The 16,154-nt window shown below is 40.6% G+C and overlaps 1 protein-coding gene across 1 annotated transcript in view; it reads left to right on the top strand.

Moving 5' to 3' along the window:
• The first annotated feature begins 2,829 nt into the window (after window positions 1–2,829).
• Window positions 2,830–16,154, top strand: part of PDGFC (platelet derived growth factor C) — a 122,217-nt gene continuing 108,892 nt past the window's right edge. Inside the window, exon 1 of the mRNA XM_063156316.1 lies at window positions 2,830–3,229. Coding sequence (XP_063012386.1) covers window positions 3,112–3,229 — 118 coding nt within the window. The 5' untranslated portion in view covers window positions 2,830–3,111. The remainder of the gene's footprint in view (window positions 3,230–16,154) is intronic.

Consider the following 16,154-nt stretch of genomic DNA (forward strand, 5'->3'; position numbering starts at 1 on the left):
CCTTAGAAGTATAGAGGTGTTCATGTGAAAACCATAGCAAAAAATGCCAAGCTGGGAAAGGATGTGATACAGCTGTTACACAGAAGATGAAGAGGTTAAAGGAGGCAAACACAAATTATTTATTTTCATAACCCAAGCACACAGATATACCTGATGAAACTGGAGAGCAATAACATTAAAAATAAACGTAGCTGGTGATAAATGCTTAGCATGAATTTCAGAGAAGATTAGACACATTTAAGGATAGAGATTATCTCACATGATATTTTGTGTGGAATTTGCAACAAAAGCACTATTTAGAGAAGTAAAGCCTCAATGATCAAAATATACCCTGACCTTCAATAATAGGAGGTTTAGAATGGAAGCTTCCACCCTAGGCAGTGTTATTCCATATTCATCCACTATGTGGGTTCTTGCATTTTCCTTTGGAAAGTCTGAGCCAGGACAGAATTGTGGAATCATTTAGGCTGGAAAATACCAAAATGACCAAGTACAACTACAAATCCAGCACTGCCAAGTCCACCACTAAACCATGTTCCTATGTGACATATATACCTGTCTTTTAGGCACCTTCAGGAATCATGATCACCACTCCTCCAGGCAGTTTTTTCCAATGCTTCAGAACCCTTCTGTGAAGAGATTTTTCCTAATATCCAAACATCCCCTGACCTAACTTGATGCTGTTTCACCTTGTCCTGTTGCTTATTACTTGGGAGAAGAGAACAATCCCTACCCTGTTATAGCCTCCTTTCCAAGCAGCTGAAGAGTGCAGTAGAGTCCTTCCCCCAGCCTCCTTTTCTCCAGGCTAAACAAGCCTACATCTCTCAGCCACTCATAAGAGTTGTGTGCCAGATCCTTCCCCAGCCCTGCTGCCCTTCTCTGGGCATGCTCTAGCACCTCCAGAAACCCTGGTCTGATGCAGCCTAGATTTTTCAATGGATAGTTTATTTCTCATGTACACAACATAAGACATTAGGTCCATATTTTTCAGAGTGAACTTGCCATCAGTACTCCAAAGCACAAAGAATCCCACAAAATCCTCAGGCAATGAAGGTTAAGCTACAGTGTAATACTTCATCTATTTGATTTTAAAAAACCCAAAACACTGCTTGTAATCATCAGGGTAGGAGACCTAGAAAGTTGTACGTGCTATTTTTATTTCCATTTTAAAATAACAACAGTGAAGCCAAAAAAATTATAAGGATAACAATAATAAAAGTAACTGCGTAGTCTGCTTTGTGCAGTACATTTCTGCCTTCACGCTCTGTAAGTGAAGGGTTGCTATTTACGGTATGCTCCAAGTCTGCTTCTCAGAAGACAGCCCAGCTTGGCTGGACAGCTTTCAGTTGCTACTGGAAATATGTCACTTATTAGGAACAGAGGGGTTGTTTATCACTGTCTCAAGGGTTACTTTGGCTGAGGCAAGGAATCAGCTCAGTTATATAATGGAAAGAGCTGGGTCAAAGGATAAGAAATTTATGTAGTGTGTGCTTGAGATTCTGGCAATGCAGACTCAGTTTCTCTCTTGTATGTCTTGAGCATATCATGGTTATATAGCCCCCCCCAAAAAATATATATGGCTGTATAGGTCCCCCATCCATTCCCAAAACAACCTTAGAACTATGGGGGCCGAAGTCAAAAATTTGAGAAACTCTCCCAAAATTTCTCAATCAAAAAAAGAGATTTTTCTTTATTATTTCTTTTGCCCTCCTAGTATCCAGTTAGCATTCAGTGCTGTTACCCAGACTCACCACATTGCCACATTTCCAGTCCTGCAGCAAATTCGAATTGCCATCTCTAGCAAAGAGGTACATGGGTGCTCAACATCATCAGTCCTTTTAGCCCTCACCAACATAAACTCCCTGACATAATCTCACTTCTGGTTTCTGGTGAAACAGCAAAAAGGAACCCAATCCTCTCTGCTTTACTACAGTTACTTTACTTTGTAACTGTCCCTGGCTTGTTGCAGAACCACAAGGCAGTGCAACAAGCCAGGGACAGTGACAAAGAGTTGAACCTATGTTTCCATCGGCTTATATAACTGTTAGATGTCCCAGTTCAGGGTAACCAAAACAACTTCTGGTACAAAAAACACAAAACAAACAAACCCAAACAAGCAAAGGAAAAAAAAAAGAAAAAAAGCATTCATAGACTTTTAAAAACCCCCTCTCAGTGTTTTAGTTCCCACTACCAAGGGCATCCTTTAGACGAAATGTTTAACCAAGCACCAAGTTTTCAAGCACAAACCCAATTACCATAATAACATCCCAGTGAACAAATACGGGTAAATCAGCACCTCGCCCTAATTGCCAAACACACAAAGTGTCTCCGGACCGCAGGGACCTCGGCTCCTCCTGGGGGGACGGCGGAGGGAGCCCCCTTGGTGGGGCACACGGGGCTGGGGGAGCCCCCTGCCCCGGTTCCCGTCCCAGCACCTGTTGCGCCGCCACTTGGCCGCTGCAGAGGGGCAGCGGCGGGGGCCGCCCGCCGGCTCCTTCTTCCCACCGACAACTTCCCGGGGCGTCAACAGCCGCGCCAGGTGCCGCCCTCGCCGTGATGGGACGGCGGGCGTGGGAGGGAGGGAGGGAGCGAGAGAGGAAGGGGGAGCCGGCAGGCAGGGCCCGGGCTGGCAGCGCTGGTGCCGAGCTGCGGGCGCGGAGGGCAGCGCTGGAGCGAGAGCGCGGGCTGCCCGCCCCCCGCCCGCCCCCGCTGCCGGCTGACAGGTGCGCGCTCCTCCGCGCCGGCCCCGGCTCCTCCGACCCCCGCCCGCCACGGCCACGGATTGTTTAGTCCTTGGGAAGTTGGTCTGGGTCCAGATTTTCCTTTGATCCTTTTTTTTTTTTTTTTTTTTTTTTTCTTCTTTTTAAGAGAGAGAGGGGGGAAAAAAAGCCAAAGGAAAACAAAACCTGGAGACACAGAAAAGGGCTCTAGGAAAAAGTTTTGGATGGGATTATGTGGAAACTACCCTGCAATTCCACGCTGCCAGAGCAGGCTCAGTGCTGCCTTCTCCCCAGCGGCGCAGCCCGCGCCGGGCGCTGCTGAGAGACGCCCGGGCCTCGGTGCCGCGCCGCCAGTGCCTGCTGTGCCGGAGCCCCTCGCCCCGCCGGCCCAATGCTCCTCCTCGGGCTGCTCCTGCTGACATCTGCCCTGGCCGGCCGGAGGCAGGGGGCCGTCGCCGAGTCCGACCTCAGCAGCAAGTTCGCCTTCTCCGGCGCCAAGGAGCAGAACGGTAAGGAGCCGCAGCGCCCGCCGCTGCGCAGCCCGGGGCAGGGCGGGGGCGGGCGCCCGGCCGGCGCGGAGCGGAGCGGAGCTGAGCTCTCTTCTCCTCCCGGCTCCTCTCTTCTCCTCCCGGCTCCTCTCCTCCTCGGGGCGGTGGGCTTGGGGGCAGCGCGGCTCTGCCCGCCGGCCCCGGGTAAAAAGGGCAGCGGCTCGGCGGCCGCGGGGGGAGCCCGGCGGCTCCCTCCTCTGCGGTGCTTGAGGTGCAAAACGTGCCCCCTTCCCGTCCACCGCTTCGCCCTGCTAAAAACCCAAACAAACTGAAAAACAGCAGCCTAAACACAGCAACGACCCGCGCACCTTTGTACCCCCAACGCTTCGCTCTCGGGGGGTGGGTTTTTGTGTCTGTGCGTGAATGAGTGGTGTTTTGTACGGGCTGGAAACGAGCTAATCCTGCATAGGAAATGAGAATTACTTTCAACTTTCAAGTGTACCTGAAATGTTTAGAAAACTCTCAAATGCAAGTTCCCCTGGGCTGGGGCTGCGCAAGAAAGACTCCTTTCATACAGCAAGGGCAGCTTCGGGGTGTGTAATTTGCTTAGCCTCTGAACTCCATATGATTTACATTATTCAGATTTTTAAGCGCCTTTCCTCTTGATCTGCTATTATGAAGTCATTTTAAAGAATACTTTACAAACTGTAACGTTATATACTGCATGAAACCACACTTACTGTAGAATACCTAAAATTAAGGCTGTTTGCATACATTCGTGGAAGCCCTGGTGTTTAATGTAGGGGACGGGGGGGGGGGGGGGGGGTGTGTTTGAAAAATTTAGTACTTAGCATGTCAGCTAGAACAAGCTTTCTCCCTGGGCACAAACCAACACAAAAGGCCAAGCTGGGAGCTCTCCAAACTCTCTGAACTGTAATGAAATAAAGCAGAAACACAGATTCGAGGCTAATTCAATTCTCTTAACTTTGAACTTGGGACTCCCCAGATAAAAGTATTCTATGTTATATCTTCTAATAGAAAGCAAATCAAATTTTCAGAGACCTCTGCAAGTGTTCTTTGAGTGGGTAGAATATGCAGTGCACTAGCAAATTTAAAAGGGGGAGATTAATACTGCTGTGGCCTGTTAATGTGATGATATATGGCACCTGCAGACTGCCGGAGCTGCTGATCAAAGAGCAGCGTGGGGATCAATCTCTAATCAGAGCAACTGTGAAGGGCCAGAGGAAAGTGATCAAAAGACTTAGAGACTGGGCTATTCTGACAGGAAACCAATCAGACTTTGTGCACAGTACAGGAAATTATCTGCTCTGTGTGAGAAATCACTCACTTTCTACCCCTTCCTATCCTACCTGGTGTTTAGAGGCTTTAGGGCACCAGTTTGTGACAAAGGGGGCTTGGCAATTATATACCAATGTCTCGGGCTGTTATGCTGCCTTCTCTTAAGTTTGCATGGTGTGCATATGGAGCTTATCAACATGCAGAGTATTGTCATTGCTTTGCTTTAACTTTGTCAGGACTGGCAAGAAACCTGCTATGCTGTCAGTCTCCTCTAAAAGGTTTGTTCCGGGATTCCAGGATAACGCAGCTGGGCCCTAAAAGGCCTCCAGGGTGCAACAGTGGGAGCACAACAGTGTAAAAGGTAGATCATACAGCACAGAAGCAAAACTGGTGTAAATAGGTGTAAGTACATGTGACAGTGCAAGCTAGATTCTGTTCACATATATCAGAAATGCAGCTGCCTTAAGTCAGGCTTCAACTGATTTGCAATGAAATTTGGCATGCTCTAAGATATACTCACTGTGTCTTAGAACAACTGCAAAGCCAGGGGATATTTTATTAAAAAAAAAAAAAAAAAAAAAAAAAGCTGCCCTGAAACTGTATTATGTGGTAGTTTATACTCAGAACTGTCCAGATTCCTCTTGTAGCTTACTTTAAGTTTGCCTAATACTTGTTGAATTGCAAAAATTACTTAAAAAAATTAGCACAAGTTTAGGTATAGCTAAGTACCAACCTCTGACTTTTCTTAACTGATTTTAATTATTTGGGGGATCAGTAACACTAGTCCAACCAGTTCTTACTTGATTTAATTAGAGTGATTTTTACACTCTGCTGCAATCTGAAGATTGTATAGCTTTTAGCTAGAGGCAGGTTAAAACTCCCTGGAGTATGAGAATGAGATATTGCTGTTCATGTGCCAAATAATCTCTGGTCAGGAGAAAGGGAGATTTTTTTACTCACACAGTCTACAAATAAAAATTCTGTCCTCAACTTGTAAAACTGCTAAGTGGCCAAGAAGTTTTGCAGTGGAATGGATTACAGTGTTACTCAGTTGCACACAAGGGTGCTATAGCTATTGCTTCAAGGTGATGCTGAAGATGCCTGTGACCAGTTATTAATTCAGTGGGACTGCTTGTGTTTCAAAGGATAAAGCATGTGCTTAAGGATTAACTAATATTTACTTATTTAATAGCTGAATTGTATTAACTTCAAAATTGCAGTTTGACTCATTTACTAATGGTTTGCATAAGAAGCTCTCTTGGTTTTGCTGCATAGTGAATATTATTTTGGGAGGCAATTTCCTAGTACAAATATTTAAACATTTTTTTTGCAATTGTAAATTAAATATTTTAGAACACAGTGTTTTACTGGTACCTCTTGGAAATTCACTGTGTTGGTTGTTGTGGGGCCAATGTAGCTCCATTTGAAACCACTAAAAACTACCTCCATGTTTTTATTTGCCTGCCCTCTGTTATAGTGAGATTTTCTTTTAACAGGTTTTATTTGCAACTCTGCTTGACAGCAAGGGATTTTATGTGATTTCTGTGAAAAACTCTTATTTATAGTTAATGTTTTAATTTTATTCCACTCAATAAATAGTCATCTGGAGGATCAAAGAAGTTTATGCTAACAGTTTTCGGGAAAGTAAAGTAGTAGTAAATGGTGCATGTAGTGAGGGCTCCCATTTATCTGGGTGGATTTAATTTCTACAATTCTTTGTCAGATTATGCTTTGGAGGGTTTTTCGTACTTAGGTGGCTTTATCATTTCTCTTATGGCTCTTTGAGGTATTTACTACAAATTTTCCATATTGAAGAAAAGAATCAAGAAAACTTGAATGCTCAGTTTCTTTTAAATCACAAAACTGAATGTCTTATATTGAATTTGATTAATTGGATGGTTAACTTCTAGTTTCTTCATTTCTATCTACTTTTGACTCCTGTTTTTGACATAATATTTCATAGTCTTTCTGTAGCTTCAGAAATGTCTGAAAGGGCTATTGGTAGGTTGAGTACTGGGAATGACTTAATTCTAGTGACTTAACTCTGTTAGTCCTGAGTGCACCTGCTTATGTGATGTTATTAGCTTGATCGGGATTTGATTACAACATGAGATGCCAGGAGAATCTTAGATCTATTTTCTTGACTGCCTTAGAACAAGATGCAATAATTGTTTAAAGTAATTTTGCTAAGCTATCAGCTGTTACGTTTTCTATGAGAAATATGAATGTATCTATAGAAAATAATGTAAAAACTGCTGTTGGATGCCATAAGGAATAATGCGTACAGTTTATGTGGTGTGTACATTTCAAGTGTGGTACTGAATGACTTCAGAAGGCTGAGAACCTGAGGTCAGTTAGAAACTCACCAGGACTGATTTTTCTGCAGTCAGTTTCAAGTATGAATGAACTGCAGTAAACAGAGTTGCTGAAGCCCATCTTAGAAAACTGAAGCACTTGATTTCTGCAAATTCTGCAGCACAGGTAATGTGTCAGTCATGATCTGCCTTTTCACAGATCTCAAAAGGAATTAGGTTAGTTTTCTTCTTCTTTCACATGAATGAAAACCCCTAATAATATGTTTCACTAACTGAACCCTTCATAATCTATTTCTTAAATCTTCTGAAATGGGAAAGATTCATGTAGCTTAAAAAAACCAAACCCAAAATGTGTCCTTGAGACAGAGTTTGAAACTTGCATATTTCAGGCCATGCTTGGGAAAAGTTGGTGGATGCAGCTGGAACTGAGTGAGTAGCTGAAGTGCCAGAGGAGGATTCTCTCATCACCTCGATGTGTGTGTGGACTGCCATGCCTACTCTGAACCACAGAGAGGATTCCCTGATTTGTCTGTGTCCAGAGAGAGCTCCCAGTTAATTCAGGGAGCGGGACAGCATCACAACAAAGGGATTCTGATTAAGTTCCTTTACCTTGGACTGAACATCAGGAAAATGTGTGGATGTCCACGTGATGCAGCACATTGAATCCTTACAGATGGGAGTGTCAGTCCTTTTGCTTGAAAGCAGAAATAAAATTTGACTCCAAAGTTTTCTCTTATAACTGAAGATACTTTATCATGGTTTGATGCCATTTCCACTGGCTCATGTTGAAGTGAAGAGTGCCAGCACAGCCTATTGACTACTGCTGGCTGGCAAAAATTGTCTTAGTTTTGAGAAGATAAGGAAGAATAATAGATAAGCTGTGTCATCTAAAGGGAAACTTGATAGCAATGCAATTTTTTTCAAGTCAAATCTATTTCTGCCTAGTCCAGGGCTTGTTTTGAAATGTTTTAAAGCTGTTTTCCTGGAAAGTAATGAATTACAGCACATCCTCTTGTGACTTTAAGCAGAAGCTTGTGGCAAATTAGAGAAGCTGTTCAACACAACAACTAATTGCAGGGGAAGAAAGTTTTTAAAACGGGTTTTTTTGTGTTTGTAGTTGACTTCTGGCATATTGTTTGCCATTCAGCAGAGTGATGCTTGGGAATTCTCCTTAGGCCTGTTGCTTCTCTCAGTTTCTTCTGTTAGGTAAAATAAGGGTTTTAAAAGCACAGACTTTTTACTCCTTGTCTCAAATATGTAGTCATTCCAACCTATCCATATATTTCTTTACGGTTGGAATGGAATTTAGTGTAAAAAGGAGTCCTGAATGGAATTTAGTGTCAAATCTTATTTTTGCATTAACTAGTTCTTATTAAGTTGCTAAGCTGGACTTCAAAGCTTTATGTCATGTTGTTTGGGGGGGGGGGTTTAGTTTGTCAGTCAGAATTTTATGGAGAAGAAACATGAGGCATACCTTGAGTCAGGGACAGCCGTATTGCCAAAGAGCTTATGTTCAACTTTGTCTTCCTATAAACATAATGTCTTTTATATCTTAGAGCTTTTTCCAGATCCTTTGAGTCTTAATTATTACATAGTTGACATGTAATAGCAAAGTACTGGTTAACATCATACAGCAGTGGTTGGGAATTACAGCAGTGGTTTGGGGGTTTCTGTCTCTGCTGGGTGGTTGCTGCTTTTGGTTTTTGCTATGTCTGGCAGTTCCTGGTTACTAGAAAGAGGATGTGCTGAGCAAGCCCACTTCCCTTATTGGAAAAGAGCCTCTTCAATTGCTTTATAGATAGCTCTTAGCTTTGAGAGAGAGCCTTTGGGTCTGCCTTTGCTTTTTAGTCCCAAAGTGCATGCCATGGGAAATACACTTCTTGGTGTGTAAGCATCTTAAGAATTGGCCTGTACAAGATGTAGTCTTTTAGAAGAAACCAGTGTGACTTAGAAATAGTTACTGGAACAGAAAGGAAATAGAGCTTACACATAGAAGCATAGTTATTTTAGTAGCACTTAAGTGTCTGTATGAGTGCTTTGTTGTTTCAAAGTTTCTGAGAAATGAATTGCATGTTAAGACTTTTTCAGCCCTGTCATTCCCTTTTGGGAAGAACTTTTTCAGCTTGTTTGAATGTGAAATGCTTTTATTTAATTAGGTAAGTGAAAATTCATAATGTGTTATTGTGAAGCTAAAATATCAATTGGTTTTTTGAAGGGGCTTTCTTAGACTGTAAGATGTTATTTTAAGGTGAGAATGCCTGGAAAATTTGTTCCATAGACATCTTAGCCTTCGGGTTCATATGTCTTCTGATCACCTCTTCTTGGCATTATTCTACTGAGATTTTTCCAAGAAATCTTCAGTGTTGCATTGGGCTATTTGTGTTTAATTTCATAATTCTACAGCATACTAAGAAGTCTTCTTATGTGTGAAGGTACCTCATCTTTACAAAGCACGCGTGCAATAATAACTCACTGCATTTCCATAACTTATTCAGTTTCCACAGCAGTTGTTTGGCTGGGTGACAAAAGGCAGGACTCTGGATGCTCTGGGAGAAAGTCTTACACACAGAGAGTATAGGAACTATTAAAAAACTGGTATAAACAAAGGAGAAAGCCCAGATAATTCCTCGATTTCCTGCAAGCCTTCTGCATTAGGGTTTGCAAGTGCTGGTTTTTTTCTGATCTTAATTAGTTTTCTTCCAGCTATTCCCTCTTTGCTGAGCATGCCCTCAGTGTTGGACTTTGGTGTTCTCCCTGCATAGGCATGACCTAATGTTTGCCCTGGGCTCAGAGCCTGCTTGGCTTCTTGCCACGAGTGCTATGAGTGTGTGCCACCCCCAAGCCATGGCAATGTGCTCTCACCTTTGCTGACCAGACCCTCAGGTGAGCTGGCTGCAGCTGAAGTTAAAAACTCCTCAGCTGTTTCGCTAAGTCTCTTTGAGCCACTGGATTATTATTCTCATTCTCTCTCTCAGCTAATTTAAGACTATGCAGGTTAACTCTGCAGTGAGGATCTTCAGAGTGATGGCTGCTGCTTTTGTTTTCGGAATTTTATTTTCTTTCTGCCATTTTTACGTGCAGGTGTTTGGAGCTGGGGAAAGAGGATATCAATTTAACTCCCTTTAATACAGCACAGGCAGAAAGAGAAACAAAATAAGAAAATTTTCAAAGGTTATTTCCCATGAAGTGGCATCCTTTTGTACTACTGAGAATGAGATTTGCAAGGGAATAATCAATAACACCTTCTTTTTTTCCTTCGGCAATGTGCCTTTTAGTGAATTAATCCTCATAAATTATTCATTAAACTTGCCATTTTGTGGTAAATTCATTCAAGGTATCATTATAAACATGGAGGTTTTAAGGAGATTCTTCTAGGCTGAAGGTCACTTCTGTTCCTACCTCCCTAAAAGCCCAAAACACTGAAATTTCTCATTGAATTAGTTAAAATTGGTTATTAACTGCATTAAAACAGCATGTAGGCATGGCTTAGTTTGATCACTGTTGTACTGATTTCTCCCCACTGATCCTGAATAAAGCTTGGTAAAGGCAAGCAGGCCAGGGCTTTCCTTTGGTCATGCATTATGACTGGAATTAAAAGTCTTTGGTTTTAATTTTTTAGGGCTTGGTTTTCCTAGATGAGCAGTGCTGTTGGTTGGGTACCTATCTGTAGAAAGCGAAGGGAGACGACCCATCCTCTGATCAGCATCGAACTCCAGTTTATTGATCCACCAAGCACATTTTATAACAGTGTTAATTAAGTTTGTACATATTGCAAAATCCGAGCTCATCACAGGTTACAGATTAAACATTAACCCCTCCTTTTGTTTTCAATACCTGTGGTTTGTTATTGAAACCAAGATTTATTTTCTCACCCTGTTATGAAAGTTCTCAAGGCCTCCATGTTTGTCAACTTTTGCTTTCCCATACCAGCCAAGGACAGAATGTTTACCTGTTATGAGAACTCTGCTGTTTACAGAAACAGGCTGTGAGAATTTGCTCCTCACAGCTGCCTTTACTTTTCCATCAGCTGTATATGATTATGGCATGTCCGAACAAAACTCTATAAGCCATTTCTGAGCAAAATTCTCCAACACCTATCTTAATATGTTCCCTGGATATAACAGTACTACTAAAGGAAAGCAGGGGAGGTCTTCCTAGTTTCAACACATGTCTGGCATAGCCAGTGATAATTTTGGCTGCTGGATCCCTTATCACCCATATCTGGCTTTTCTTGGAACCTTAATCTATCTGTCTCAGAAAAAGCAAAGGTTGTCTTGGGAGGAGGAAACAATGCTGCTTGTGTTTTCTGTACAGTTAATTCATTTTTACATTGCTGCTGCTGTAGTATTCTTATTATAAATTGGCAATAAATCATGTAGGAAGGTGGGGGGGCAAGGAGTTAGATGCTGCAGTTAATTAGGGAATTGGTCCTGTAATCTGATAAATGGGCTTCAAACTAGGTTCAAACAGTAAAAGGTAAAGGAGTGGTGCCCTTTTCATAGTTTCAGTATTCTACATCTTAAAACCATTATTCAGCTTGGCGCATATCAGCAAAGTTGTAAGTTTCTCTGTTTGTAAAATACTAGGGTATGTCACATTTGAAGAGTAGTTTACACTGGAAAAATTATTTTGGAGATGCTCTTAGCACACCTTCCCTGTCAATCTGTAGCTCCTAACTTCTCTATGCCTCTTTTCAGCATTATTTGTTTAAAATCACATGAAGTGGGAAAGTGACCTTGCTGGAAGAGGTACTTATTTTTGAACAAATGCACAGTATCACTTGTTTCAGTTGTTATCTTTAGTTAATCTTTTTCACAAAACTCAGTTGCCCCATCTTTTACTAATCTGTTATCTAGGAAGCTTCATTGAATGAGCGATTGTATGATAGCAGGTAGAATATCTAAGTTTGATTATATTTTCTATTTTATTACTTTTTCTCCCTCAGTGTAATTCTCTGTGTAACCACCCAGCCGTGCTCGCCTTGTTCCAAACAATCCAAGGCATCAGTCCTAGGGGCTCCGAGTTCCTCCTTGGATTGACAAGGAAACCAGCACTCATTTTCTGCAATAGTTAAACATTAAAAAAGACATATGGCGCAGGAAATTCTTTTGCTGTGTGTGAAGGTATGGCATTTCCAAACTGGAAGTGTTGTTCTGACTATTCCACCGGTAGTGGAGAGTTATATGAGGCCACTTCCATCTGCAGAGAATCTGTTTCACTTGCTTGTGGTTCTGGGGCTCATTCAAATGCTTTAAAACAAAATAAAAGGAATGGATATAATAACTTCTTTATGGAAAAGCCATAAAAAGCTACAGAGCCATGTAAACAAATTGGGTCATTTACAAGATGTTTAAGTGATGGATATTCAGTCCAAATTCAAAGGTGTGGATTAGGTTTTTACAGTCTTCTTGACTGAATTTTGCCCTCAACAAGATTTTCTTTTTCTGCCAGGAATGCCTTTGACTCTACAGATGACAAATTTTCAGAAAAAGTGTTTTCAAACATTTCAGTGCATTCAGAGTAAAGCCAAGATGTAGGAGAACAATTCAGTACTGTGATTTGTTATTTCTCTAGGTGAATGGGGAGCCTTTCTTAATCTTCATGGTTACACTGTGAAGCCGTAGTGGAACGTTGTAGTATTCCCAGGGAAAATCAACTAAAAGAGTTTCCCTTCTGGATTCAAACATGCCTGAACTAATTACAAAGCAACCATTTTGGCTCTCTGCTCTGTCAGTATAAATAGGTTTGCCCAGAACAGCAGTGACTGTGATCCAAGCTAAGCTGTGTTAGTCACAGAAACGTGTGTCGTATCTCATTGAAGCGCTGAACGTCTTATCCATGGTGTGTCACCTCACAAGGCCCTTCTGATTTTATCACTTGTTGGAGAGGAGTGAAAAATGTGATAACTACAACTTAAGATGGGTTCTGTGGGTCATTTATTTGTTTTGATATAAATATAAGCCTAAGGATGGACTATTTTCTCACATTTGGGGGAGGGATATTGGTGCAAGCTACTGTGGGGTGCTTCTCATGAGATGAGCTTGCTCTCTGGCTCCCAAAGCAACTTCAGTTACCTTTCATAACTCTTCATGCACTCAAAGCTTCAGATCATTTCAGAAAGAAAGTAACTTTGCTAAGCACAAGTCTGGAGTTAGTAGTAATCAACTGTACATGGGTGAAGCTCCCTATGTGTATGTACAGTGCTAAATAATGAACTGTTGATGTATGTCTCTTGTGCTTGATAATGTACCTGTGACACTAACAGTTCTTACCTGGAAAATGTGTATTTGTGATTATGCAGCATTTGAAGAAGTTCTTCAGAAAATTATTTGAATTAATGTTGCATCAGACAGTGTCAAGTATAAAAGGTTTATATGTATATTATTGACAATTCGTGTTTCAAAAGTAAATATCTTACTATTTTAAGGCTTCCATCTACTTAGTCTTACTACTCAGTTGGTCTGTTGTTACCCAGGGAGGTTCATACCTACCAACATTTCTGTTGCTTGTGAAAGTATAATGGATCTGAAAGGGAGGTAAAACCTCTTAACTGGGAGCTAACAAGTAATGGCTCCAAAACAAACATGATCTCTATAAAAGGATGTTAAACAGCTGGATTTGACCTTGCCTATTGTTTTAAAATATGGCTAAAGACTCTTGATGGCCTTGCTTTCTTTGTGTCATTCAAAAATCCCAGGCCTAAGGTGCACTGCCTATTTTATAGGCAGACTGGAGTCTGAAAATACTCTAAAAATTTTTGCTATAAGTGAGTAAGCACTCACTATATTTCTCACAGTGCTTGCTGTATGAGTGCTTTTGAGAAGTCCCAAAGTACTTGCCTGTAGTGCTAATGCAGCCTTGAGTTCCTTTTGAAATGGAGATTGAATTTGTGACAGTTGAGTGTTTCAGCAATCCTTACCTATCTGCCAAAGAGCCTTTATAAAGATTGGCATAAGATGCTGAGAAAAGCCTTTTTTTGACTTTTGTTTCTTCCTTGGGAATCTTTCTTCTATACCTGTTGTCAGTCTCTGCAAAAACTGGTATGTGTGTAGTGTTGGCATAGAGTTTGAGTTCAATAATTTTCATTTGGAGAGAGACTACTGAGATTGTCTTTGATATTACCTAACACCTCAAGAGTGCCACACCTCGGCACAGTATGACATTAAAGAGAACTCTGTTGCTTAAATACCTAGCTGGTTTGCAAAATTTTCATATTGCTTGTGGGGAAAAAGATGGTTTTGTATAGTTGTCAAGTAGAAAGATAAACATGTTTTTAAAGCATGTGCCTGCCTTATCAGCAAGAATCTGACAAAACTCTGATGGGCCTCATTTGTCAAGATGCATGTGGAGGTTGGTGTAGTGGTAATACCCAATGAAGTAGCAGTGAAATGTTTCCAAATTGTTATTGCTTTTAACATAATTAAAAGAAATGAAATGAAAACTCTGTAGTTTGAAAGAAAGCAAGAATCCTAGAACCTCTTGTTTCAAGTTGGCTTGGGGAAGCAATGGAGAATATTGGAGCTAAAAGTATTTTGAATGAATTTAAGGTGGGCTATCAGTGTGTTAATAGGTCTTAAAACATTCAATAAATGATGTAGAGTTTAAATAGTAATCTTTTATGTTTACATGAAGATCAACTAATGCTGGGTAATGTGAAAATATTTACATTTTATTTTCATGTTTTTGGGTTTGGGAAGAATGGAATCTTCTCTGTTCTTCTGCATGTCAACTGTTCTTAAAATAATTTAATTCCAGGCAGTATTGGCTGTTGAACATGTGTATCATCAGCCACAGCCAAGCTGCACATTGAGCTCTCTGCTCCACAGAGGGATAACCTGTGGCTCCAGAGGGTTCACAGCATCTGGTTTTGGAATTTGTGTGTACCCAGATGCTGCTACTGAGTACAGACTGTAGGAGCTATTTGTTTCTCAGTCCTGATTCCTTAGCCCTACTCTAGGACCTTCAAAAAGAACTTTTTAATAGGTAGAAGTTTTTTTTGTTTGGCTTTTTTATTTTTTTTTAAGTGCATGATCATGCATTTATTAATAACTAATTTATTAAAAACAATTTTTATTGCTGTCTCTACTGCAATCCCTTGGCTGATTTAAGACTTCAGCATCAACTAAAATATAATTATTTTCAGAGTTAGCTGGTTTTTCTCAGTTACATCTTTCCATTGTTTTTCTGAATATTCATTACTTTCAAGCTCAAAGTCTACTCTAAAAGATAGCTTGTAACATACTTAAATAAAAGCAAGATGTTATCAAAAATATTAATTTCTGTCCCTGCTTTAGTGAAATCCTTAACATAAAAGCAGTTCTAAAATTGCTAATTGCTATAAAGTATGCTATTATATCTACCAGCAATTTATTACCTGTACTAAGTATGTGTACTTATTTTATAAACAGTGTGTTACCAGCTGACTAGCTCTAATCCCTGAACTCCCCCACTGACAGTACTTTGGATTGGATAGATGTAAAAGATGCAAAGATGTATTGTGGATTTGTTCCCTAAGATACACAAAAGGACCTGACCTTGAATGAGGAATTCCATTGAAGTTGGGAAGTGATTTGATCTAGTTAGAATGAAAAAATTACATGATGCACATTAGCAAGATCAAGACCTTGTCTTTAATTCAAAGCCTGGAAAAGGGAAACATCTTGATGACTTCTTTTTCATATTTTTGATTTTGTACATTAAATGTGAGATAAAACTCAGCAATGGTGTTCGTGTTTGCTATGGTGGCTGTGCCTGTCTAGCTATAAAAATCATTGACTGCATCTGAATTACTTCTTATCTGAAAAAAATTCCAACTAATAATGGTTAAAGTGTAATAAAGTTTATTTATGTAAAATAGTATTAGAAAGATAAAAGCTAATCATGCTTTCATATTTTGAGTTTTATATTCTTTTATAGCTTTCTTATACTCAGTAAATTAATCCAAGCTGTATGCTGAACAACAGAATCTCTGCTCCATTTACAATAAAATGCTAATGGACAGATAAGAATATCTGTGCTCTTGTTAAAAAATTGATAAAAACTGTAACAAAACCCCCCATGCTTCTACCTCTGTGGCAAGGAAGAAATGCTCTATTTTGCAGTTTGCAGAATAGTTGAACAACATCAATTGCCTTAAAGCATAAGGAAATTGTATATGTTGAGTGGTAAAGACAGAACTGTGAAAGAAGTCTGTATTGAAAGTTAACAAGAGAAGAAACCAAGATGCTGTGACAACACTGCATGGAAATTGTTTTTCTCTGTATCTTTTTTGCCTTTATGTAGTAGAAGAATGAACCGAAGGGCTCCAGCACAGTAGCTCTTCTTTGATGATT

This window comes from Melospiza melodia, chromosome 5 (genome assembly GCF_035770615.1).
Source record: "Melospiza melodia melodia isolate bMelMel2 chromosome 5, bMelMel2.pri, whole genome shotgun sequence".
In the NCBI taxonomy this organism is placed as follows: Eukaryota; Metazoa; Chordata; class Aves; order Passeriformes; family Passerellidae; genus Melospiza; species Melospiza melodia.